The sequence below is a fragment of the Apodemus sylvaticus genome, chromosome 2 (genome assembly GCF_947179515.1).
Source record: "Apodemus sylvaticus chromosome 2, mApoSyl1.1, whole genome shotgun sequence".
In the NCBI taxonomy this organism is placed as follows: domain Eukaryota; kingdom Metazoa; phylum Chordata; class Mammalia; order Rodentia; family Muridae; genus Apodemus; species Apodemus sylvaticus.
Window position 1 is genome coordinate 145,095,925 of NC_067473.1, and position 23,241 is coordinate 145,119,165.

General features: G+C 50.9%; 1 protein-coding gene across 2 annotated transcripts; it reads left to right on the top strand.

Annotated features, from left to right (window-relative positions):
* Positions 1–1,911: 1,911 nt before the first annotated feature.
* On the top strand, positions 1,912–22,643 carry Ttll3 (tubulin tyrosine ligase like 3). 2 transcript variants are annotated; one of them, XM_052174538.1, is made up of 13 exons: positions 1,912–2,811; positions 3,007–3,098; positions 4,623–4,791; positions 4,926–5,023; positions 7,697–7,825; positions 8,385–8,499; positions 9,301–9,405; positions 10,888–11,083; positions 14,006–14,154; positions 16,278–16,521; positions 18,063–18,498; positions 21,168–21,438; positions 22,188–22,643. In XM_052174538.1, exons 1-13 carry the CDS (start codon positions 2,409–2,411, stop codon positions 22,565–22,567), a joined length of 2,787 nt encoding a protein of 928 aa, XP_052030498.1. In that variant the 5' UTR covers positions 1,912–2,408; the 3' UTR covers positions 22,568–22,643. The 2 variants fall into 2 exon arrangements, with proteins under 2 accessions (XP_052030498.1, XP_052030500.1); XM_052174540.1 differs by lacking the exon at positions 1,912–2,811 and adding an exon at positions 21,937–22,013 and having other exon boundaries at positions 2,944–3,098; positions 22,188–22,328.
* The last annotated feature ends 598 nt before the right edge of the window (positions 22,644–23,241 follow it).

Consider the following 23,241-nt stretch of genomic DNA (forward strand, 5'->3'; position numbering starts at 1 on the left):
CTACCTAAACATCTTGGTCTGATCAGTGACTCAGCAGGTGTTGGATGGTAACTCAGTATTGGCCATGCTCGGGGAGTTCCGTCAGATAGTGCTCACTCCTGACAAGCAGTCCTTTCCATGTTTCCTGATACATAGAGATGTGTGAACTATATAGCTTATCCCTGTCATTCCCTGTCACACAGGTGCTAAGTGAAGTAGTTGATCTCTCTACCTTGTTTAACTTTTGTGTGCTAGCCATCATACTGACATCCAGTCCTACCTTGACAAAACACTCAGTTCCAGGAAAAAACGAGGTCTGTCTGCAGACAGGCATGTGAGAGTGGTGTTCCTGGTTGGAAGAGGGGGTGGGGCCATAAGTATGCTTACAGGAGAGGGTATTAGGGAGAGCTTAGAATATATTTGGCCTTGAGCCAGGTGTGGTGGCTCATACTTGTAATCCTAGCATTTGGAAATTGGAGACAGGTGGACTTCTCAGAGTTCTAGGCCATGCTGAAAGTACACTGTGTCAAATAAAATAAAAAGGGGTGTGAGTGAGAGAGGGGCTGAGCTTTTTGGTTGGGCAATAGAATATTTGCTGGGCTTTGGGGAGATTGGGGTGTTGGGATTGAACCCAGGGCCTTGAGCATACTGTGCAAACCTACGATCAGGCTCTATCACCAGCCCCCAGAAGGGTCTTTTGAAAAGAACAAGTGTTAAAGAAAGGAGGGGTGGGGACACCTTGACTGGTTACCATGCCTTTATGACACTACCTCTGTGACCTGCCTTACTGAATTAGTTAGGTCCTTTGTGGTATGTGGCTTTCTTTATTTTAGCTTTGTAGTAACTGTTAGTGGTACTCCTGGTGAAGGTGAGGGATCAGGAAGAAATGGCAGCTGGTCACTCAACCCTCAAAAGGAATCCTTATTCTGGTGAGCCAGCCAAAACCCTGCTTTGTCATGGATTATCTCCCAAGGTCCAAAGTCCCTAAAACCACATTTGCATGCTGAGAACAGACCACATTGCTGCCAACCAGCCAGTTATTTTTTCTGGGAAATGCCATTACTAGCCAATATATGGGGATCTGTAGTTTGGTTTGGCTCGACAGGTTGGGGCAGGGGGTCTACCCTCACTCTAAAGGCACATTTGGCCAACAGCTGCCTTCTTGGACTGCTTGAATAGACACTTGATAGAGTCAGCCTTTAAAACTCCATTTGATGCGTCTGAGTCCCCTTTCCCTGAATGTTACACACAGCAAGCCCAAGCGGCTGGACATGTAGCTCAGTTGCTACATGCACAAAGCCATGAATTCTCTCCAACACAGGCTTGGTGGCAATCCAGTTGAAAGTCTGCCTGGGTAACGAGACCCTGTCTCAAAAGTGTTGGAATCAGAACTCTGTACTGGGATTGGCTGTGTTGAGATAGGTTTTGTACTGACTTGGAGTCTTGACGGGTTTTTTCTGTGAGTGCCTTGGTCACTTACAGACTTGGCCAGGATGAAGCCTAACTTCTGCATCTTTCCATTTCTTCAATTGATAAAAATGGTTTATTTTTACTTTTTCAAGTTTGTGGAAAAGGCAGAATGTGTTCTTTGTCATCTTATACACACCTTGGCTTTCTTACTTATCCCCAGAGACCTTACTGTCCTCTCCAGCCAGGCCTGCAGGACTAACCTGCCCTGACCACGTTCAAGCCTCTCCAGCTGCCTTTAATTTCTCTAAGAAAGGTTCCCAGCCTCTGCTTGGCATGGTGGCACACACCTTTAATCCCAGTAGAGGCAGGCAGATCCCTAAGTTCAAGGATAGCCTGGTCTATAGACTGAGTTCCTGGACAGACAAGACTACAGAGAGATCTTGTTTCAAAAAAACAACTAAAAAAAAGAAAAAGGTCCCTAGCCTATACAGGGCAGTTGCTGAGACTGCTCGAACGCCTTTGCATTTCCATTTCAGTTAACTGGTCACCTCAGGAGAGGACATCCCTGACTACCTTACCTTCAGGAAGACCTTTCCTAGTTTCAGCTCACTGCTTTTCCTCAGCGCTTAAAACTAGCACCTTTTTATTTCTTTTGCTAGTTTTCTTCTCACTCTGTAAGCTCTGTGAGATCAGGGTCCACTTGGCAGCCCCTTACCCCAGAGCCTTAGTGTGTGGGCAAGGCACAGATAAGGAATTCTGATGATAGCTCCAGTGCTCGGTTCTTCCATCCTCAGTGCCTGGTACACCAAGAGTATGTGGCACACCAGAGCCAAGATCACTACGAAAAATCCTTATTCGACTTCCATAAGGCCACAGCGCAGGTCTCGAGCTCTCCACCTGAGTCTGATTGTGCCTGGGCAACGGTCTCCTAGGAGACGGGGAAACAAGAGGGCGGGGCCGAGAGGGCGCAAGGCTGAGACGCGCTGTGGGGCGCTGCGAGCGAACCTGGCTAGAGGCGCATGCAGGGCCTCAGCGCGGCGCTTCTCCTGAGCGCGGAGCAGCTGGGGCCCGGGGCCGCCTGGTACCGCCAGGAGGGCAGCTCGGGGTGCAGCAGCTGGCTCCGAAGGCCGCAGCCATCCAAGCTCCGCACCAATTTCTCGTCCCGCTGGCCCTGGTCGCGCAACTCCGAGTTCCGGCCGTCTGAGAAGCTACCATGGCCTGGTCCTGCCTCCGCCAGGCCCGAGGTGGCGCGCTGTGGCGACTGCCGAGGGGATTACAGCCCGTTGCCTGCGCGCCACCTAAGCAGCGCTCGCGAGTCGTCTGTGCCCGGTGCTCTGGGCACTGTGAACCCCGAACCCATCTGCTCCCTGTTACCCCCGACCCCGGATGAGCCCCTTCCTGATGTCCTGCCGCCGCCTGATGGTGAGGCGCACAGCGGCCCACCACCACCCCTGACACCCTATCGACTGCAGGCAGAAGCTGCGAAGGTGGAAAGGATGGGGAATCTGGAATGCACTGGAGGTTGGGCGTCCGGATATAGGGCGGGCTCCTGAAGTCCGAGAAGTCGCAGGGCCACGCCTCTAGCTTTCTGTGTTCCTGCTCTGCATCTCTCTGCAGATTCCCTACTCCTCTGGCGAGGATTCTCCAAAGGACCTCACCACATGGGCCGACTCAGAAACGCCAAAATCCACGTAGAGAGAGCTGTCAAGGTTGGAGGGGATGGAGCGGTGGTGGTGGCTACATTTACTAGTTTGTCATATCCTTAAAAAATAAATCCATGAAAGGCGCGCGTACACACACACACACACACACACACACACCTGCATCTGTATGCTTCTGTAAGTGTCTCCCCCCACCCCCACCCCCGTCTCCATCCTCGGTCTTTCTTCAGGCCCATAGTCTTGGCTGAATCATCTCTACCCTGGCTCCCTCAGCGCTGTTCCCTGCCTTCTATCTCATTCCCACTGAATATTACACACATTTTCGACCCTGGTGCCCAGCCAAGTCCTGAAATCCTTAACTTGCTTTCTCCTGTTGGAGCACTGTGTGTTACAAATGGGCTCCACCCCCGACCCCTGGCTGAATGGCTGGCTGGTTCCACACTGGTTTCCCTTGCTTGCTCCTTGGTCTCTGCCTCTGAAGATTTCCCAGATGTTCATGATTTCCTGGGTCCCTCTCTACAGGCCTACTCCTTGAGCTTGGGAGTCCATGTCCTGTACTGCCCTTTTCCTGCCTCTGTGCCCCCCTATTCTCCAACCCTGGAGATCCAGCAGGCTGTTGGGTGTCTCCACCCAGAGAGCTTGCCAGCATCTCACACTTAAATCCCAAACATCCTTTTTGTATCCACTTTCCCCCATCTCTGTTTCAGAAACCAGAAATCCATCCCAGTCTCTCCCATCCACCAGCTAACTAATGCAACATCTACACCTCCAGAATTAGTCTCAGGCCTAGCACCTCCTCCCCAGTGTTCATGGTACCCTCTTCACTCTGACTTTTGCAATCTTTCAGACCATGGCAGCCTTCTGAGGATGTGCCTCCGTGCCTGTCCTCTCCTGCATTCCTGCATGGGTTCTCCAGCAGTTGCATGCAGACTTACAAGGCCTCTATTTTCTTCCTCCCTTGTCCTCTTGGCTCTTTCCCCTTCTACAAGATGCAAGGCCAAATGTTAAGGTCCATGGGGCTCTCCGCAGTCCAGTCATACTCCCTGTAATCTTGGGAGCTCTGACTTTCCAGACGTCACTCTCGGCCTCTCAGTTGCTTCTGACTTCTAGCCAGCCTCTGGACCTTTGCCATGCCTACCTCACTCTGCCTGAACTGCCGCTTGCTCTTCTCTGTGGTCATGGCTCGCTCCCAGTCTGCCTTGACCATGCATTACTCTGGAAATAGTGTTAGAATGTATGCTTAGCATGTGCAAGGCCCTGGTCTCAATCCCCAACACCAAACAGACAGGAAGAAATCTCTGCTCTGTCACTTGACTACTGTGTGATCTCGGACAAACTGTTTAGCCTCCAGTGTGTAATTAAAATGCAAATTGATCCTAATGGTGCATGTAACTGCTTACCTCATAACAGGTACTCAGTTACTATAAGCTATGCTTGTTTATTTTTCTCTTTGTTTATAAGCTGCCTCCTCCTGGGATATCAAAATCCCCTGAAGGCAGACATCCTGTCTGGTTCACCATGGCCTCCTAATATGTCTCATGCTGAAGCAAGTAACTGCCTCTCGCCTTACAGCAGAAGAAGATCTTTATGATTCATGGCAGATACCCGGTGATCCGGTGTCTCTTGCGCCAGAGGGGCTGGGTAGAAAAGAAGATGGTGCATCCCCCGGGCACAATCCTGCCACCACCCCAGAAGGATCTAGATAGCTCCATGCTGGGGGACAGCGATGCCACGGAGGATGGTGAGTAGGTCCCTCCTCGTCCACCAGCTGTCCTCTCTTAGTCCCTCTCCGTTTCTTCCCCCGGTCCAGGGTTGAGACCTTAAAGGGCTGTGGAGCATAGACACAGTTCCATGAGTCATCCTTCACATCCACAGAGGATGAAGAAGAGAATGAGATGTTCCGGGAGTCGCAGCTGTTGGACTTGGATGGGATCCTGGAATTTGATGACCTAGATGGGGTACATGCTTTGATGGTGAGGACTCTGGGGGTCACTAGACAACCTGGGGCTGGCAGGAAGCTTCTATTCAGAGAAAGAACATCTAGTTGGGTGTTCTTCCTTCTCTGGACCCCAGCTTCCAGTCTGAGAAAACAGAGTGCATTGGCTAGGTCTGCACAGAGTGGTGAGGGACTGGGGGGGGGGAGGGCTCAGATAGGATGAACACATCCTTAAGGTGGCACTGATGGTACTCCCCACCAGGTATAGACCACTTTGCTTATCTTTGTCCTTTGCCCTTGGCAAATGAAGGCTGTAAGAAATGGCTTTAAAAGCCACAAGACAAGCAATGATGATATACATCCTTCAATAAAGGGAAGGCCTGAGCTCAAGCTCCAGAACCCACGTCAAATGCCAGGCATGCTGGTGAAAAGCTTGCAGTTTCAGCACTAGGGAGGCAGACACTGGTGAACCCCTAGGATGTGCTGACCAGCCTGCATAGTGTCCTGCAGAAGCTCCAGTCCAGTGAGAGACCCTTTGCAAAACCAAAATGGGTCAAGCACTGACTGGCTGCTCTTCCAGAGGTTCGATTCTCAGCACCCACAAGATGGCTCACAACCATCTATAACTCCAGTTCCAAGGAATCTGACACCCTCTCCTGGCCTCCCTAGGTACTGCATGAGTTTGGTGCACAGACATACTTGCAGGCAAAACACATGCATGAAATAAAAACAAATACACTCTTAAAAGGCAAACCAGGGGCTGGAGAAATGGCTCAGCGGTTAAGAGCACTGACTGCTCTTCCGAAGATCCTGAGTTCAAATCCCAGCAACCACTTGGTGGCTCACAACCATCCGTAATGAAATCTGACGCCGTCTTCTGGTGTGTCTGAAGACAGCTACAGTGTACTTAGATATAATAAATAAATCTATTAAAAAAAAAAACTAAAAACCAAACCAAACAAAAAAGCCAAGATGGATGGGGGGAATCCAAGATTGTATTTTGGCCTTCATATGCACACACACACACACACACACACACACACACACACGCACAGACACACACACAGATACTCCTATACATGGAAATATCCTCATAACAACTTGAGAGATGCAGGTGAGCTGGAGGTGTGAATGGTGAAGAGAGGTCACGATCTCAGAGCTTGACCCCACCCTCACTAGGTGAACTATAGGGAATTGCTATTTCTTTTTTCTTTTTCTTTTTCTTTTTTTCTTTTCTCTTAGCCACCCCTGCCCCATTTCTCTCTATGTGTAATATGTGTATATGTGAGTGTGGCCTGCACACGCCACATACACATGTGGCAGTCGGATTCTCTCTTCCCATCGTGGCTTAGGTGTTGGGTTTTGGAAGCAAGCACATTATGTGTTGAGCTATCTAACTGGCCGTAATAATTTCATTTCTGTTTCTGTAAAAACAAACCCTGACCAAAGAAACTTGGCATAGAAAATGTAACTCCTAGTTCCAGGTTCCAGTCAGTCATAGCAGGGCCCCAGGCAAGTGTTGGTGGCATGCATCTTTAATCCCAGCACATGGGAGGCAAAGGCCAGCCTAGTCCACAGAGTGAGTTCCAGGATGATCAGGACTACATACACAGAGAAAACCTGTCTAAAAAAAAAAAAAACAAACGAATAAAAAATAAAAATAAGAATGAAAAGCAAAAAGGCAGGGTCCCACTATACAGCTGAGTTCAGGCTGACCTTGAACTCAAGGCCCTCCTTCCTCAGCCTCTATAACAGAATGCTATAGTTACAGGCAAGTACTACCACACCCATTTTGAACCTTCTTCTAAGTGTCTTCTGAGTCAGTTCCTTCAGTCCTCTAAGGTGGGGTTAATGCATTCCACAGCTGCTAGCAGTGAAACACAAGAGTGACAGACCCCAAAAACATACCCACAGACCTCAGCTCACCAAGACACAACAGGAATTGCGAGCACACAGCCACACAGCCACACAGCCTTTCCCTTTCTGTGTGTGTGTGTGTGCATTTTTTTAAGACAGGGTTTGTCTGTATAGCCCTGGCTGTCCTGGAACTAACTCTGTAGACCAGGCCAGCCTAGAACTCAGATCCACACCTTCCTCTGCCCCCCAAGTGGCAGGATCATGCCACCACACCCAACCCAATACAGCCTTTCCTGACACAAAGAGATGATAGTTTCAAGCAGTGCAGGGTGGGGTACTGTAGTCCAGCACTTGGAAGGCTGATGCAGGAAGATCATGAGTTAGAAGCTAGCCTGGGCTACCTAGTGAGATTGAGGCTTTTGTAGACTACATAGCAAGAGCCTGTCTCTAAAATTAAAGAACAGAGCCTGGCTAATAATCATCCTGTGTCAGAATTGTGGGAAGGATGGAAAGGTTGGGTCCATGGAGACCCTTTGTCCATTCTGTGTGCTACCTGGTCAGGGCCATCGTCCTTTCACTGGGAAAATCAGTGATGGGCACAGAACAAGGCATTGTGGTGTGCAGCCTAGTCATTGGATAGCCTTGGGATGCCAGCCTTGGGATGGAGGCTGGAAAGTTGGACTGCTGTATGCTCACCTAGCATAGGCTCTGGAGCACATGGCTTCTTAAGACGTATTCAGAGATGGGGGCATCCAGAGGACACTCTGGACACCTCTCCTTTCTGTGCAGCAGGGCAGGGAGAAGCTATCCCCACCCTGGCCTCCCTGTCTCCATCTCCTCCCCTTTCCTCCAGTCCCGCATGGTTCGAAATGAGACCCCCTACCTCATCTGGACCACTCGGCGGGACGTGCTGGATTGCCGCTTCCTTTCCAAGGATCAGATGATAAACCATTATGCCCGCGCAGGCTCCTTCACTACAAAGGTAGGCATCATAGGGAGCCCACGGGAAGCCACCTTTAGGTGAGAGTGCCAGCACAGCCTGTCGTGCTAAGGATGAAAGCTTTAATCAGCATGTCCCGTGTCGCAGCTCCTTGGAGTTGCATCCCGTGCCTTAGATCTTTCCATTCATGACAGCAGCAAAATTACAGTTATGAAGTGGCAATGGAAATAATTTTATGATTAGCGGTTCACCACAACATCAATCGTGTATAAAAGGTTGAAGCATTAGGAAGGGTGAGAGTCACTGAACTATAAAGGGCTTCCTGGGGAGAGCGTGGATGGGAAAGGCTGGGTGGAGGGACCAGCGGCCATCTCGGCTGGGCAAACCTGGAGATGGAAATCAAGTCAGGCCTAGCAAGTGGGTTGGAGGTTCGTGAGACTCTGGACATACGCTGTGTGGGTGGGGAGCCCCTTGACACTCTGTTCCCCCTCCACCCCCTTCACCCCCCCACCCCCCACCCCCCATCCCCCACCCCCAGCCCCCCCCCACCCCACCCCCCCCCACCCCCCCACCCCCGGTGCTTCAGCAGCTGTCTCCATAGGTGGGCCTTTGTCTCAACCTCCGGAACCTGCCGTGGTTTGATGAGGCTGATGCTGACTCCTTCTTCCCACGATGCTACCGACTGGGGGCAGAGGATGACAAGAAAGCCTTCATAGGTAAGGGGACTCCAATCCCAGGCCTGGCTCCCTCATGCTGTCTGTCCCACAGTGGAAAAGAGCAAGTCTCCCCTTGTGTCCTACTTCATAGACTTCCCTCTGTAACCCTCGCCCTTTTGCCCCACAAATGGGTCTTCCATTTGTAAACCAGCCTTGGCATTCAGAGAAGCCTAGGGCACCAGCCTTGTGCCCTATAGCAGATTCTAGAGGTGGGTGGGTTGGTTCTGTCCGGAGTCTAGATATGTTGCTGCCTGGACCAGGTTCTACAGAAGGCTATGGGTCTCTAAGGCAACGTAGGTTCCTGCGTCAACATGGGTTCTGAGTTCAGAAGTTGGATCTAGATCAGATGGCACCTTTTATATTATGTCCCAAACCTGAGATAGAATTGAGGCCATGGTCTGATTCTCAGTTAGAATAAGGATCAGAAATGGACAAAGAGAGCTGTGTGTGGTAGTCACACCTGTAATCCCCACAGTGGTGAGAAGCAAAGGTGGGATGGCCACAGATTTGAGATTAGCTTTGTCTTCATAGTGAGTTCCAAACCAGACAGCTTGAAATTGCAAGACCCTGTCAAAAAAAAAAACAAAAAAAAAACAAAAAACTGGTCCAGGCCACTGCTAGAGGACCCAGGCCCCGTCACATCGTGGGTCTGATGTGTAACCGATGGGCTAGCCGCCAGGTGCTAGAGGGAGACAGGTAAACGAGGTTCTGGATCCAAACGGGGCAAGCCATGGTGAGGTTCCAGAACCAGGAGAGGCCTGGAGCCTGGGGGCTGAGCAGGATATCCCTGCCTGGGAGCAGAGGACTTCTGGCTGACAGCTGCCCGCAACGTTCTCAAGCTGGTGGTGAAGCTGGAAGGGAAGTCCCAGTCCATCTCCGTCCAGGCAGGAGAGGAAGAGGCCCTAGGTGAGTGTCGTGGTTCCCTTGACTCCCACAGGTATGTGCCAGCCGTCCTCTCACTCCCTCAGCTCCACGGCTAAGACTTATGACCAGACTGCAGCCTTCGCCTCTAGCCCTTCCGCCCCTCTTCCCATCTGTGACCACCGTTCACCCTGTTCACCCAGCCACCGTCAGTTCATTCTCTCAGCCGTCCTCCCCCAGGGTACCCCCTGCATATCCCTTCAGTCGCCTGCCATGTTACATCTGTCTGTCCAGTCCCACCTTCTTCCTGCCCTCACACAGGCCCATCTTCCTGTCTGCTCGCCCCGCCTCTGTCTGCCTTCTGTCATCCTGAAATCTGCCCTTGCACTTACCCCACACACGTCATGTGTTAGTTCCTCAGCCCTTTCACGGGTCTGACTGACCACTGTAGAGAGGCAGGCTGAGACCACACGGCCCCATCCCTGCCTGTGAGAACCACTTCATGATCTCTGGGGAGGACACACAGGAACACAGCAATGTATAGATGTCTCCCAAGAAACCATGTGCCAGCACATGGGGAACATCTGGGGGGGGGGGTGGCATAGGAATCCTCTGCATGCTGGTCCAATCTATATGGTTTCCCCTCTCCCATCTGCAGTAATGGGGCCAAGGGACTCTGGGAAGGAATGGGCAGTTTCACTGGAAGGAAAAGAGTCCTGGACCCTTCCAGAGGAGCCCTCACATGCAGAGGAGCCCTCACATGCAGAGGGACCCCCACATGCAGAGGAACTCCCACATGCAGAGGAACCCCCTGACTGCTGTCATTTGACCTAGGTAGATTAGGTGCCAAAGACTGTTAGGTCCAGAACCTGGGCCACAGGGGACCCTCTGTGGCCAGAGACCCTGCACTTGAACTAATATGTGCTGAGCTCATGTATGTGTTAGGCCATTGAGAACTTGGTCGCATGTCAGTTTTTAAACAGTCAAAAGGCTAAGCCAAGGTGATGAGCTGGCATCAAGTCCTCTGAGCTACGGTTGGTGCAGCTCTTCCAGCAGAGCGACCCATTTACACATGTCCATTAGCACTTTGGGGCTTATGGGCTGCAGATACCCGCTAGGATTCTGAGAGAGGATGGATTTCAGGTATCCAGTGCAGTGCAGGAAGCTATGTCAGATTTGCTTCATGTGTACCTGGATCACCTAGGCCAAGGTTTCCAGGCACATTGTAGGGCCAAGATGTGTCAGGGAGCCCAGGGAGAGAGAGCTGCAGGTGGGTGCTAGGGTAGGTGTGCTCTAGAACCCTTGGCGACATTTACAGGCACGGTGGAGGGCAGGGACGAAATGCTAGGGTTGCAGGGGAAATTAGAGCAGTTTCAGGTGACTGAGAGGCATGTCCCGGGGTGGCTGGGGATCGAGTTCACTCTGGGCCTCAGGTAAGTGATAGGCTTCAGGTCAGCAAAGGGCGATGGCATGTTTCCCATTACCTGCTTTGAAATGGGTTGTTTACCAGTCCTTCTATCCCTACAGAAGATACACAGCCCAAGAAACAGGAAAAGAAGACAGCGACGGTGTCCTCAGACTTTGTGGATGAGGCTCTGAGTGCGTGCGAGGAGCACCTCAGCAGCATGGCCCACAAAGACATCGACAAGGACCCCAATGCCCCGCTGTACCTCAGCCCTGACGATTGGTCCCTGTTCCTTCAGCGCTACTACCAAATAGTCCAGTAAGTTCCCTACAGGGCAGGGCTCTGTGCATGGGCCGTGCTTACAGTCTCCTCAGATGGAGATCTAGTGCAGCCCGAGCCCTCCCACCCCCACCCACTTTTTTTGTCCTGGATGCTTCTCCTTAGGAGCCCTCAGAGGCTCCCACTGCCTCCACCAGCGTCCAGTCCACTTCTTCCACCTTAGCAGAGTGTAGCTCCCCTGAGCTCTATGACCCGGGAACATCACAAGCTTTCCAAATACTTTTTCCTAAATGAAAATTGATTTAAAAATAGCATCCGCCTTGGAGAATGGAATGAGGCAGGATAGCATGTATCATGGGGTCAGCACAGGCTTTTGCTGTCTACTCAAAATAGGAATCTTAAGGCATTTAGGTTTGATCCTGAGGCCATTTGTCACTGTCTGGCACAGGATGCTAATTCCCATAGGAAGGTAAACATCCCAAGAAAGGGGTTTTGAGGTCAGTCACATTTGGAAGACATTGAATTAAACATAGTGAATCTAACAAGTTCCCGAGATGCAGAATTCAGAATCTTTGAAGGTGAAGGAGGGGACTGGGAGGAACAAGGGTTCTGGAGCTCGCTCTGGGCAAAGGTGCTGGAGTAACAGAAGGCAGGAGGTGGGGTGCAGCCAGAGAATGTGGCAAGTACCTGGTGAGCACCACCTGTGGGCCTGTCAGTGTGCCAGGCTCCAGAGCCAGTGCTCTGTAGGGGCACAACCCCCGGGTGGGAGGCCTGCAGCCAGCTAGGTGGAGTCACTAGGGTCTCAAGTCGGGCGGTGTTAGCAGAAAGGAACAGATAAGTGATAGAATCAGGAAACCCACAGCTGCAGCTAACAATAAGGCTCTTTTTAAATAGCAGAAGATGGCAAGGCTACCCTATACTTTTCCCTTAGTGTCAGGAAGCATAAAGCCACATATCACTTTCACAGTGATGGGGTAGAACTCAGGAGCCCAGGTTTAGGCAAGTGCTTTACAGTGAGCTACACCCTAGCCCCAAGGTAAGCTTTCTTTTCTGTTAAACTGGTGTGCATGAGAACAAAGGTGTGCTATGGGGGTCAGAGGACAACCTTGTGAAGTTGTTTCTCTCCTATGCTAACATGCGTGAACTCAGGTTATCTCACACAAATCCTTCCCCGAATTTCCCACAGGTGGACTCAGGTGAGTACTCCTTCAGTGCCACATTAGGACTTTCTCCTCTTTTTTTTTTTTTAAGATTTATTTATTTATTTTATGTATGTGAGTACAGCATTGTTCTCTTCAGACACATCAGAACAGAAGAGGGAGTCAGATCTCTTTACAGATGGTTGTGAGCCACCATGTGGTTGCTGGGAATAGAACTCAGGACCTCTGGAAGTACAGTCGGTGCTCTTAACCACTGAGCCATCTCTCTAGCCCTCTCCTCCATTTTTAAACAAGCTCATGTGAAGCTAGGCAGTGTAGTCCCAGCACTCAGGTGGATCTTTGAATTTGCTGCCATCCTGGTCTACAGAGTGAGTTTGGGGATAGCCAGGGCTACACAGAGAAACCCTGTATGGAAAAACCAAGACCAATCAAAACTACAAACCCGCGTGGGTTTGAGTAATACTCAGTGTTTGAGAGCACTAACTATTCTTGTAGAGATCTGTTTCCCAGGCAGCTCACAACCACGTGTAACTCCAGCTGTAAGTGACCTACGGCTTCTGGAGTTTGCAGGCACCTGCACACACACACACACACACACACACACACACACACAATTTAAAATAATAAAAATAAAAAAAAAAAAACAAGACCATTCATTACCAACCTAACTTTCATGAAGGTTAACTTTCATCAAAATGTTTTTTTCCTCCTAAATGTAAAATTATACTGAATGGACTTTTTCAAATTCCCTGTACCCTTGTAACTCCTAGGTGACACTTTCCCAGGGCCTCAGTGCAGATTTACTGTAGGAAAGCTCATCAGGAACTAGGGAGTGTCCCCAGAGCCCCCAGAGCCCCTCTGTGTGTCCACTTTTGCTCTTGAATCTTCTCATAAAAAGAAAGCTATGGTGGAGGCCAAGGTGTTAAAGTGACGTTGGCACCCAGGGGAGGCATCTTTGCAGTTCAGTCAGCCATCTGGGACAGTGTTTGAACTGGAGAGTAGCTGAGAACACTCTCCATCCCGCAGGGAGCAGGGTCCCCCTCCTTTCCCGTGAACCCCTGTAAGCCAAAGTCTTCCCAGCTTACACAGCCAGACCATTCAGTCAACAGACTTAGAGCATGCCCGCTAAGTGGCGGGCTTGTGTGGGAGAGTGAGAGACAGCAGAGAGCGAACCCCACAGAAGCTGGCCCCGCAGGCTCAGCTTGTAGCCCAGAGGACAGCGTGTGCTCAGTTAGCTGGCCTTGGGTTCAAGCCCTGGCACCGCACTACAAAGGCCAGTAGGAGAGGGCAGGCAGTAATTGAACAATGGATGTGTGGTGTGGGACGGTGTGTGGTGGGGAAGAAACAAATCCTGGTGAGGACTGAGCGGATTTAGGTTAAGAAAGGACTGGCTGTCCACCAGCCTTAAGTCCCGATTAGGAGGCTCAGCCTCTGAAAGCACCTTTGGGTGAAGCACTCAGGCATTTGCACCCTGGTCAGTCACTCTACCTGGTGTGTAGCCTTGGGTACCTTAACTCCCCAGCTACAGATGGCATTTCCCCAAGACTGGCTAGTTAATACCTAGGTGGCTGTTGAGGATGAGGGCAGGGCGCCTGGCTCAGCCAGTGCTGCCCGTCCTAGGGATGAAGGGGGCGTGTAGAACGGGGGAGGGGTGTGGTCTGGATAGGTTAGGTGTCTCGGGCAGGCATGAGTGAAGTAGGCTAGAGCACAGCTGGGGTCGGGTGGGGCTGTGTCTCCTAGTATCCTATCCTCTCATCTGGCCCCAGGCCCCACCCTCCCCAAGTTCCCTGTCTCCACACAGTGAAGGGGCAGAACTCAGATACCTGGACGGCCAAGTCCAGCGCTGTGAAGACATCCTACAGCAGCTTCGGGCCGTGGTACCCCAAATAGACATGGAGGGGGACCGGAACATCTGGATCGTGAAGCCCGGAGCCAAGTCCCGAGGCCGAGGTGGGGGAGCAACCTCTTCTTGCAGTTCTAGTACCTTTAATACTAGAAGCCAAGGAGTCTAATCGGCCCCACTGCCGGTTTGAGTCTCAGCTCTATGATTAATATGCTGGGTCACCTTGAACAAGTTTTTTTCAGTTGTGAAACGGGGGTGGCGCTAGGGCTTCCTGTCAGGTAAAGTCTAAATGCAGCTCATACCCACTCTTCAGCATGGCGCTGGATCAGGTGGTCACCCCACCAACATGGCTGCTCTGCCTCTCACTTCCGGTAAGACGTTTTCTGGTCCTCACCTTTATTCAATCACGTCAGTGCATCCACTGCATGCACAGCAGAGTACAGCATCAGCCCCGCCTTTAGAGACTGCAGAGGGCCTCTGAGAAATAGACAGGAAACTTGTAATGATAGTCTTTACTGAAAAAAGTCTGGCCGGGCAGTGGCGGCACACACCTTTAATCCCAGCACTTGGGAGGCAGAGGCAGGTAGATTTCTGAGTTTGTGGCCAGCCTGGTCTACAGAGTGAGTTCCAGGACAGCCAGGGCTACACAGAGAAACCCTGTCTCGAAAAAACCAAAAAAAGAAAAAGAAAGAAAGAAAGAAAGAAAGAAAGAAAGAAAGAAAGAAAGAAAGAAAGAAAAGAAAAGAAAAGAAAGAAAGAAAGAAAAGAAAAGAAAAGAAAGAAAGAAGAAAGAAAAGAGAAAGGAGGAAAGAAGAAAGGAAGGAAAGAAAAAGTCTGCATGCCAGTGAAATGAAGTCCAGGAGAGTACAGCGTCATAAAGCGAGCACCGTGTAGCGCCAGTTCCAGAAGATCCACAAAACAGATGTACGGGAAACCCTCATACACGTAAGATAAAAACACAAATAAAAGGGAAAGTATATCTGCACCCTGGCACTTGACTATAATCCCAAGAGGAAGCAAAAACATCATTCAAGGCCAGCCTTGGCTACACAGTAAGCATGAGGCCAGGCTGGACTACATAAGACCCTGTCACAAAATAAATAAAAGGAGGGGGGGGGAAGACTGGAAATGCAAGCTGGTGTGTTAGCACAACCTTTAATCCCAGCACTTGGGAGGCAGAGGCAGAGAGGTAGAAAGTGTAAGACCAGCCGGGTTTATATACTGAGTTCTAAGATAGCCAGAGCTATATAGTAAGACCTTGTCTCAGGAAGAAATAAGAAGAGAAATGAGAAAAACAGAAAGAAAGAAAGAAAGAAAGAAAGAAAGAAAGAAAGAAAGAAAGAAAGAAAGAAAGAAAGAAAGAAAGAAAGAAAGAAAGAAGAAAGAAAGAGAAAAAAAGAAAGAAGACACATGTGCCCTTGGACGTGCGAAGCTGTAGCTGGAGTTGGCTGCATAGGTAACAGAAGCAGGTACGGTGCCGTCTGCCCAGCTCCCTCCGCAGCCTTGCCGAGCTCCGGGGGAGCCCATGGGAGCAAAGCGCAGATAGGTGTGGAACCCAGAAAGCTCCAGAGGATCTGGCACAGCAGCTGGCTTCACACTGGAGAGTGAGAGGAAGGCTTCAGTGTGCCTTTCAGTTTCCTAGTCTCTTAATTACCAGAAACATGGCCAACACTAAATGTTTTTACATTGTGTGTGCTCAAGAACGTCAAAGGACAACTTATAGGCTCTGTCCTCTCCTTCCACTGTGTAGGTTCTGGGAACCGAAGCCAGGTGATCAGCCTTGGTGACAGAGCCTTACCCACTGAGCCATCTTGCCCTTATTTAGTTTTTTAATTTTATGTGCTTTGCCTACTTGAATTTATGTGCACTGTGTGTCCGGTGCCCATGGAGACCAGGAGAGGGCGCCAGAGCGCCTGTAACTGGAGTTATGCCACATGAGTGCTGGGTTCCTCTACAAGAACAGCCAGTGCTCTTAATGCTGAGCTATCTCTCCAGTCTTCAACCCCCAGTTAAACTTTTACATGTCGATAGCAAAACAGTTTATTAAATGGTTAATTAGAAAATTATTTAAATTCTTTGCTTTGCTAGAGGGAAGATTGTTTTGACCTCAGAGCAGAACCTGGGCAGCCTTAAGGCTCAGCAGGATTCTGGGGGCAAGAGCTTATAACGGGGACACCCATGGTTCCCTGGCACTTGTGACCACAGCCTGGCCTCTTGGTCCCCTCCTCAGGAATCACGTGCATGGACCACCTGGATGAGATGCTGAAGCTGGTGGACTGCAACCCCATGCTCATGAAGGACGGCAAGTGGATCGTGCAGAAGTACATTGAGCGGCCGCTGCTTATCTTTGGCACCAAGTTTGACCTGAGACAGTGGTTCCTGGTGACCGACTGGAATCCACTCACTGTGTGGTTCTACCGAGACAGCTACATCCGCTTCTCCACACAGCCCTTCTCCCTGAAGAACCTGGACAAGTGAGCCCACCCTCCACCTCCCCTGACTATCCTGTCTAGTGGGGAGGTCTGCAGACAAACAGAACAGTGAACTCTTAGATCCAAGCTAGATTTCAGGCCACAGACTCTACAGGTAAGGAAGCAGGCTTTACACACACACACACACACACACACCATCATTCCACCTGTAAGAGCTTGCAGGGTGCCCTTGGGATACAGGAATGAACAAAACAAGATCCCAGATCTCAAGCTTGCGTCTTAGCAGTGCGCCTGAGTAACTATGGCTAACAGGCTAAAAGAGGCATCCTCAGCCTTCCTCAGACCTCCACTGTTTAATACAGTTCCTCATGCTGTGCTGACCCCGACTATATATTTTTTTTTGTTGCTACTGTTGCTACTAAATTCATAACTAATTTTGCTACTCTTACGAATTATAATGTAAATATCTGTGTTTTCTGATATTCTTGGGTGACCCCTGGGAAAGGGGGTCACAACCAGTGGTTGATAATCACTGGGGTAGATGGGGATCCGTGTTACAGAGAAAATCCAGCTCTAGGTAAAGGCAGACTAAGACACACTTGAGAGAGGAACGGCAGCTTGTGGTTGGTTTGTGGGATGAGAAGAAACCTTGATGAGGCCTGGGTTCAAATTTCCTATCTGCAGCGTCAAGTTGTGTGCCTCTGGAGAAGTGAAAACTACGTAAGCCTCTGTCTCTAGCAGGGCACAGTGGTCCACAGCTGTAATCCCAGAACTTGGGAGGCTGAGTCAGGAGGATTTTGAGTTTAAGGACAGACTGGGCTATATAATGAGAATGCACTCTCAAGATGAAACAGGCCAGGTGTGGTAGCTCTTAACTGTAATCCCAGAACTTGGGAGACCAAGGCAGCCAAAATTAAGCCAGGTCCAGTGGTGGCTGCCTGTGATGCCAACACCTGTAAGGTGGAGGCAGGACAATCAGGTGTAAACTGTCATCCTCAGCTGCCTGGTGAGTTTGAATCTGGCCTGGGCTATGTGAGACCATCTCAAAGAGAAAGCCAGCCTCAGTTCCCACATCTGGAGACTAGAGCAGCAGTACCGTGTAGCTGTTTATTATTAAGCACCTCACAGGCTATTAGTGTGTTTGCTTGGTTGTATCACCATCATTTCTAAAAGCACAATGAAGTAGTTGGTTATTACCTATTGCCGTTTTAGAGCTGGGAGGCCACACGGGTTAAATGGTTTGCCTGGGATCCCTAGCTCATCACTGGTGAAGCAGGCCTTTAACCCCCATTCACGACTCAGGGTCATTCTCTCCCTGTCTTATTTCCTGTCACACACAGAGAGGGTGAACTGGGAGTAGGCTCAGAGCACGTGCTGCTGTGGCCCGGCTGCACCACCTGAGTGTTCTGAGGTGACTGGGTGAATGGGGTCGGAGTTGGGCAGGACACACTCTGTCCTACTGATCTTTCAGCAGAGGCCCGGCTCTGTTAAGCTCACCAAAATGGCTGACCCAGGACTTTGTCTGAAGCCCTGAGGTTGGCGCGGGGCTCCAGGGCTGAGCCTGACTCTCTGTCCCATTCTAGCTCTGTGCACCTGTGTAACAACTCCATCCAGAGACACTTGGAGGCTTCCTGTCACCGGCACCCGATGCTGCCCCCAGATAACATGTGGTCCAGCCAGAGGTTTCAGGCCCACTTGCAGGAGATAGATGCCCCAAAGGCCTGGTCCAGTGTCATTGTGCCTGGCATGAAGGCTGCCGTGATCCACGCCCTGCAGACCTCCCAAGACAACGTGCAGTGCCGGAAGGCCAGCTTTGAGCTCTATGGGGCTGACTTTGTATTTGGGGAAGACTTCCAGCCCTGGCTGATTGAAATCAACGCCAGCCCCACCATGGCACCGTCCACAGCGGTCACGGCCCGCCTCTGTGCTGGTGTGCAGGCAGACACCCTGCGTGTGGTCATTGACCGGAGACTGGACCGCAGCTGTGATACAGGGGCCTTTGAGCTCATCTATAAACAGGTAAGACGCTCTGAACTTCCCGCAGGCAACCTCAGTCCTGGGATCTGGGGGACACAGTGCAAGACCCGGGTCCCTGTCCTGACCCCCACGGGTGTCTTAAAACAGACACTTCCCTCTGGCCTGACTCAGCAGCGAACTGGAGGTTATTGTTGTCTGAGGGTCATTAATGCTAGGAGTTCATATTCATAGATATTTTCAGAGGCTCTGGGACCTCCTCAGCCTCCAATTCCAATTCCAAGCCTCTAGGTAGCCTCATTTCCTGTAAACTAAGATTGCAGCTGGCTCCTCCTTCATGTGCTGTGAGAATAGAGGGGTTTGATCTGCCTCCCGGGCTTTGCTAGGGCACCTAGACAGACACACAGGGCGGCTTTAACTACTGTACTTGCCCAGTAAGGCTGACAGGAGCGCCATCAACTGCAAGGCCTATCAAGAGTCGGTCACTAGTGTCTGTTATCACTGTTATAATAATTATTGCATTATCTATCTTCTTCCAAAACCAGATTTGATCTTATTTATAATAAGTATAGGATTTTTTTTCAATCAGTCACCTAAGATCATTCAGTATATCAGATACTTACATTACAATTCAAAATTATAAGTTATGGAGTAGCAATGAAAATAATTTTATGGTTGGGGTGGGTCACCACAACATGAGGATATGTATTCAAGCATTAGAAAGGTTGAGAACTACAGTCTTAGAATAACATGCTGGCAGTGGGGTCTAGTTTTTGTTAAGGACATTATCCCTTGGTGTTAGGGGTGGAATTCAGGGCATATGTAGTACTATTGAGTTATAGCTCCAGCTTAAAAAAAAATCTAAAGGAGGAAATATAAGCAGCTGTACATATACACCTGTGATACACAAGTTCACAACCAGCCTGGTCTACATAGCCAATGTCAATTCATCCAGGCCTTGACAGGGAGACCCTGTAACAAACAGCACGATCCTGGGAGAGGGCAGAGGAAGGGGGAAAGATGAAGTCCTAGCCATTTAAAATTGATCAGAATTTTCACAAGGCATGAAACACATGCCTGAAATCCCAGCATTCAGGAGTCTGTGGCAGGAGGATCCGGAGTTTAAGGTCATCCTTGGCTATATAGTGAGCTTAAGGCCAACCTGGGCTACATGAAGTCGTGTTTCCAACTAAACAAACAAAACACCAAATGGCTGGATGCCTAGAAAGATTGAGCCAGGCGGTTTTCAGACGTCCTTTGCCCCAGATGTCTTATTACTGATCTGTTTTTGAGGCCAGTCTGCACCCAGGGTGGTCACACTGCTAGCTTTGTCTCTCTGGTCTCCTGTGATCTAGGACAGCTCCACTGTTTCCTCCTCGGCAGCCTGATCCTTTGGAGGCCAGGCTGGCCGGCCGGTAGCGCTGTCCCACATTCTGTCTTATCTGATTGTCCCCTTGTGCTGGTCAGCTCAGTCTGTTTTCTGACTATCCTGTAAACTAGAAAGTAGGTTAACAACTTGATGAGGTTCAGGGTAGGGAATTTTGGGGGTGGGGGGAAAGCCCACTTGAGTGATGCTGGGCACCTCATCTGACCGTCACAAGGCAGGACTGACAGACTCTCCTAATTCCTGATGCCAAATTTGACCTTGGGCTACGGGGGCTGTCATCTTTTTTTTTCCCCTCATTATTATTGTATTACTTACTGTGTTTGAGTTCGTGTATGTGTGTGGTTGCACATGCCACAGCACACAAGTGGAGGTCTTGTGAGATGACTTGTGAGAGTCAGTTCTCTCCTTCCACCCCATGGGTCTTGGGGGTTAAACTCAGCACGTACCTGTATCTATCTTAACACTGTCCCCTGCCCCCAAATCACTCATTACTTTGTCTGTCTGTCCATTTCCTGTTGCTAACAACATAATGCCATAGACCAGTGGTTCTCAACCTTTGGGTTGTGACCCCTTTGGGAGTCAAATGGTCCTCTCACAGGGGTTTCCTAAGATCAATCTGATTATCAGTTATTTATGTTATGATTCATAACTGTAGCAAAATTGCAGTTATGAAATAGCAATGACATAGTTTGATAGTTGTGTGTCACCACACCATCAGGAACTGTGTTAAAGGGTCACAGCATTAGGAAGGTTGAGAACCCCTGCCATAGACAGTGTAAGTTATAAAGAAAACAAGTTGGGTGAGAATGATGATTCAGCAGTTCGAAGCAGTAGACTGTTCGTAAAGGACCCAAGCTCAGGTCTCAGCACCCACGTCCGGCGGCTCACCGTGGCCTATCACTTTCCCTATTCTTAGAAAGCTACTCTGACCTTAGAGGCCTCACTGAGGACAGCGAGGTACTGTGCCTCCTTCTTCTTGGTATTCACAGTGGGAAGTTCATCGCCACATAGGAAGCCATGGCTCAGTTCTGTCCATCTGCGGCTGCGCACGGCATGGAACCGCTGGCGTTCTATCACAGGGCAGACGTTGTCTTGGTGGACGCTGGGGTTGAGCGCCTGTCTGCGTGGCTGTGGTTCTCTGCTTTTCTGGCTCCCTAGGGCTCTGTGACCGTAGGTCCTCTAAGTCCCTTGAGGATAGAAGGACCTTCCTGTCTCTCAGATGTCCCTCTTAACCAGACACCCCAGAAATTGGTTCCATCTCTCTCTGCCTTGGGCCCTGCTTTCCAGCACCAGTGTCTGAGACGGCCTCGTTCTCTCCTGCCCACAGCCTGCTGTGGAGGTGCCCCAGTACGTGGGCATCCGGCTCGTAGTGGAGGGCTCCACCATCAAGAAGCCTGTGCCCGTGGGTCATCGGCGGACAGGGGTCCGCTCGTCACTCCCTCATCTGCTGACCCAGCAAGGCTCTGGGGAAAGCAAGGACTCAGGCTCCCCTACCTACAGGTCAGCTTCTAGGAAAAATGCTAGGCCCGAGAGCGTGGAACACACGGAGAAGCCAGAAACTACTGCCGTCACCTCGGTCTCCGGAAAGGGGAAGAAAGGCAAGGCAAAAAGTGCCACGGCCCTGGTCTGCCTCGCCCTCCAGAAGTGGGAGGCCCCCAACATCAGGGTGGGCCACATTTTCAACAGGCCACAGGGTGTGAAAAAGCATGAGGCCTGGGGTACTACCACATTCCCTGAATACCCCCGTCCTCCCAAGGCCAATGCTACCTGCTCTCCAAGCCCTTCCCAAGTATCGGGGCTCGCCCTCCTGCCAGAAGGCCAGGAGTGACAGCAAGTCTGAGACTGCTCACCAAGTGTTTTTAAATATACAACCAAATGAGTATTCCAGAGTAGTCACCCTGCCAGGCAGTTAGACCAGAAGATGCCAGGGCTTGGTCCTGGAGTGCGCGTTCCTGGAGTCCAGACCTCTGCTGCTGCCTTAGCCAGCTCTGCCCTCTCTCTTCTCTGGAGAAAGGCACTGCCACCATGCCCTTCCTGCGCCCCCTTAGCCCTCACAACACCCTAGTGAGGTAGGTGCTATTGTCCCCATTTTCCAGCCGAGGTAGCAGGAAGTTTAAGGACGTTGCCCGAGGTTGCACAGCTCAGAAGGGGCAGAGCTGGGATGCAGACCCAGGTCTGTTGGACCCCCAACCCTGTGTTCTTCCCACTGCCTCTGGAGGAGGAACTGGGAGGGGCTCCGTCTGCCCACACCTCCCATCCCCCACCTCTGCACAAACCCCGGGGACGGCTGGCTGGCCAGGCCGGGTCCTAACTCGGCCCTCCCCTCACGGCTTCCCTTCTCCTCCAGCCTCTTTCCACTTCCCCAGCCTCCATGCCAAGGCCTGGCTGCCTTCTCCCCGTGTGCACCGACCCCAGGGCCGGGTCCTCAGACTCCAGCATGGCCAGCTGGTGGGCTCTAAGGCTCTGTCAACCACAGGCAAGGCCTTGATGACTCTACCTACTGCCAAGGTTCTGATGTCCTTCCCACCTCAGCCCGATCTCAAACTGGAACCTAGCATGCTGAAGCCAGGAAAGGTGGGCTTCGAGCTGTGCTGCATACCCTGGCGGGCTGTGCTGAGCAGCGGGATTGGGGAAGAAGGGCACAGGCAGAGGGCAGCGCCCAGACCAAGCAGCGCACCAGGGAAGGGCTTGTCTTCCACAGAACCCTGTTCCAAGACAGAGACCTGATCATCTCTCTCTTCCTCCCCCCCTTTACACCGAGGCTGCTATCCCCCTGCACCTTCGAGGCCCCCACTTTGGAAGTGCCTCATGGCCCCTGCCCTTTGAAGCTGGACTTCTTCCTAGCACCCACAGGAAAGTCAAGGCCAAAGGCAAGTTCAAGGCCAGCTTCGGCAACACACCCAGGGCTGAGACATACCCCCGGAAGAGGCTGAGCCTCCCCAGTCCCTTCACCCTTATTTTGGCGTCCCGAGGCCTGAGGCCCCTAGGGGCTGAGAGGCTACAGAAACCCCTGCGCTGATCTTCACTGCCTGATTTTGGATCTAGTATCGAATTAAAAAATAGCAAGTAAAGTTCTCTGGGTTTGGCTTGGATAATTGAGGCAAGGCTCAAACGAGCTGATGGTCAGATCCTCCATCTGGAAGACCCACAATCCCCTAGTGATGGGTATTAGCTTTCTCTGCAGGAAGTCTCAGGTGTGTGTGTGTGTGTGTGTGGAGAGCCTGCTCTATACAGATGAGGAGACTGAGTCCACGCAAGGAGGTGTGGCTTGCAAATGGTAAAAGGCCAGTCATCAAGGGTGCCCTCCTCGCAAGGACAAGCTGGGCTGGCAGAATGGCTTCTGGTGGGCATAGACCATTAGGACAAGAGATGGGCTTTCCCTAACCGTCAGCCCTGCTCTG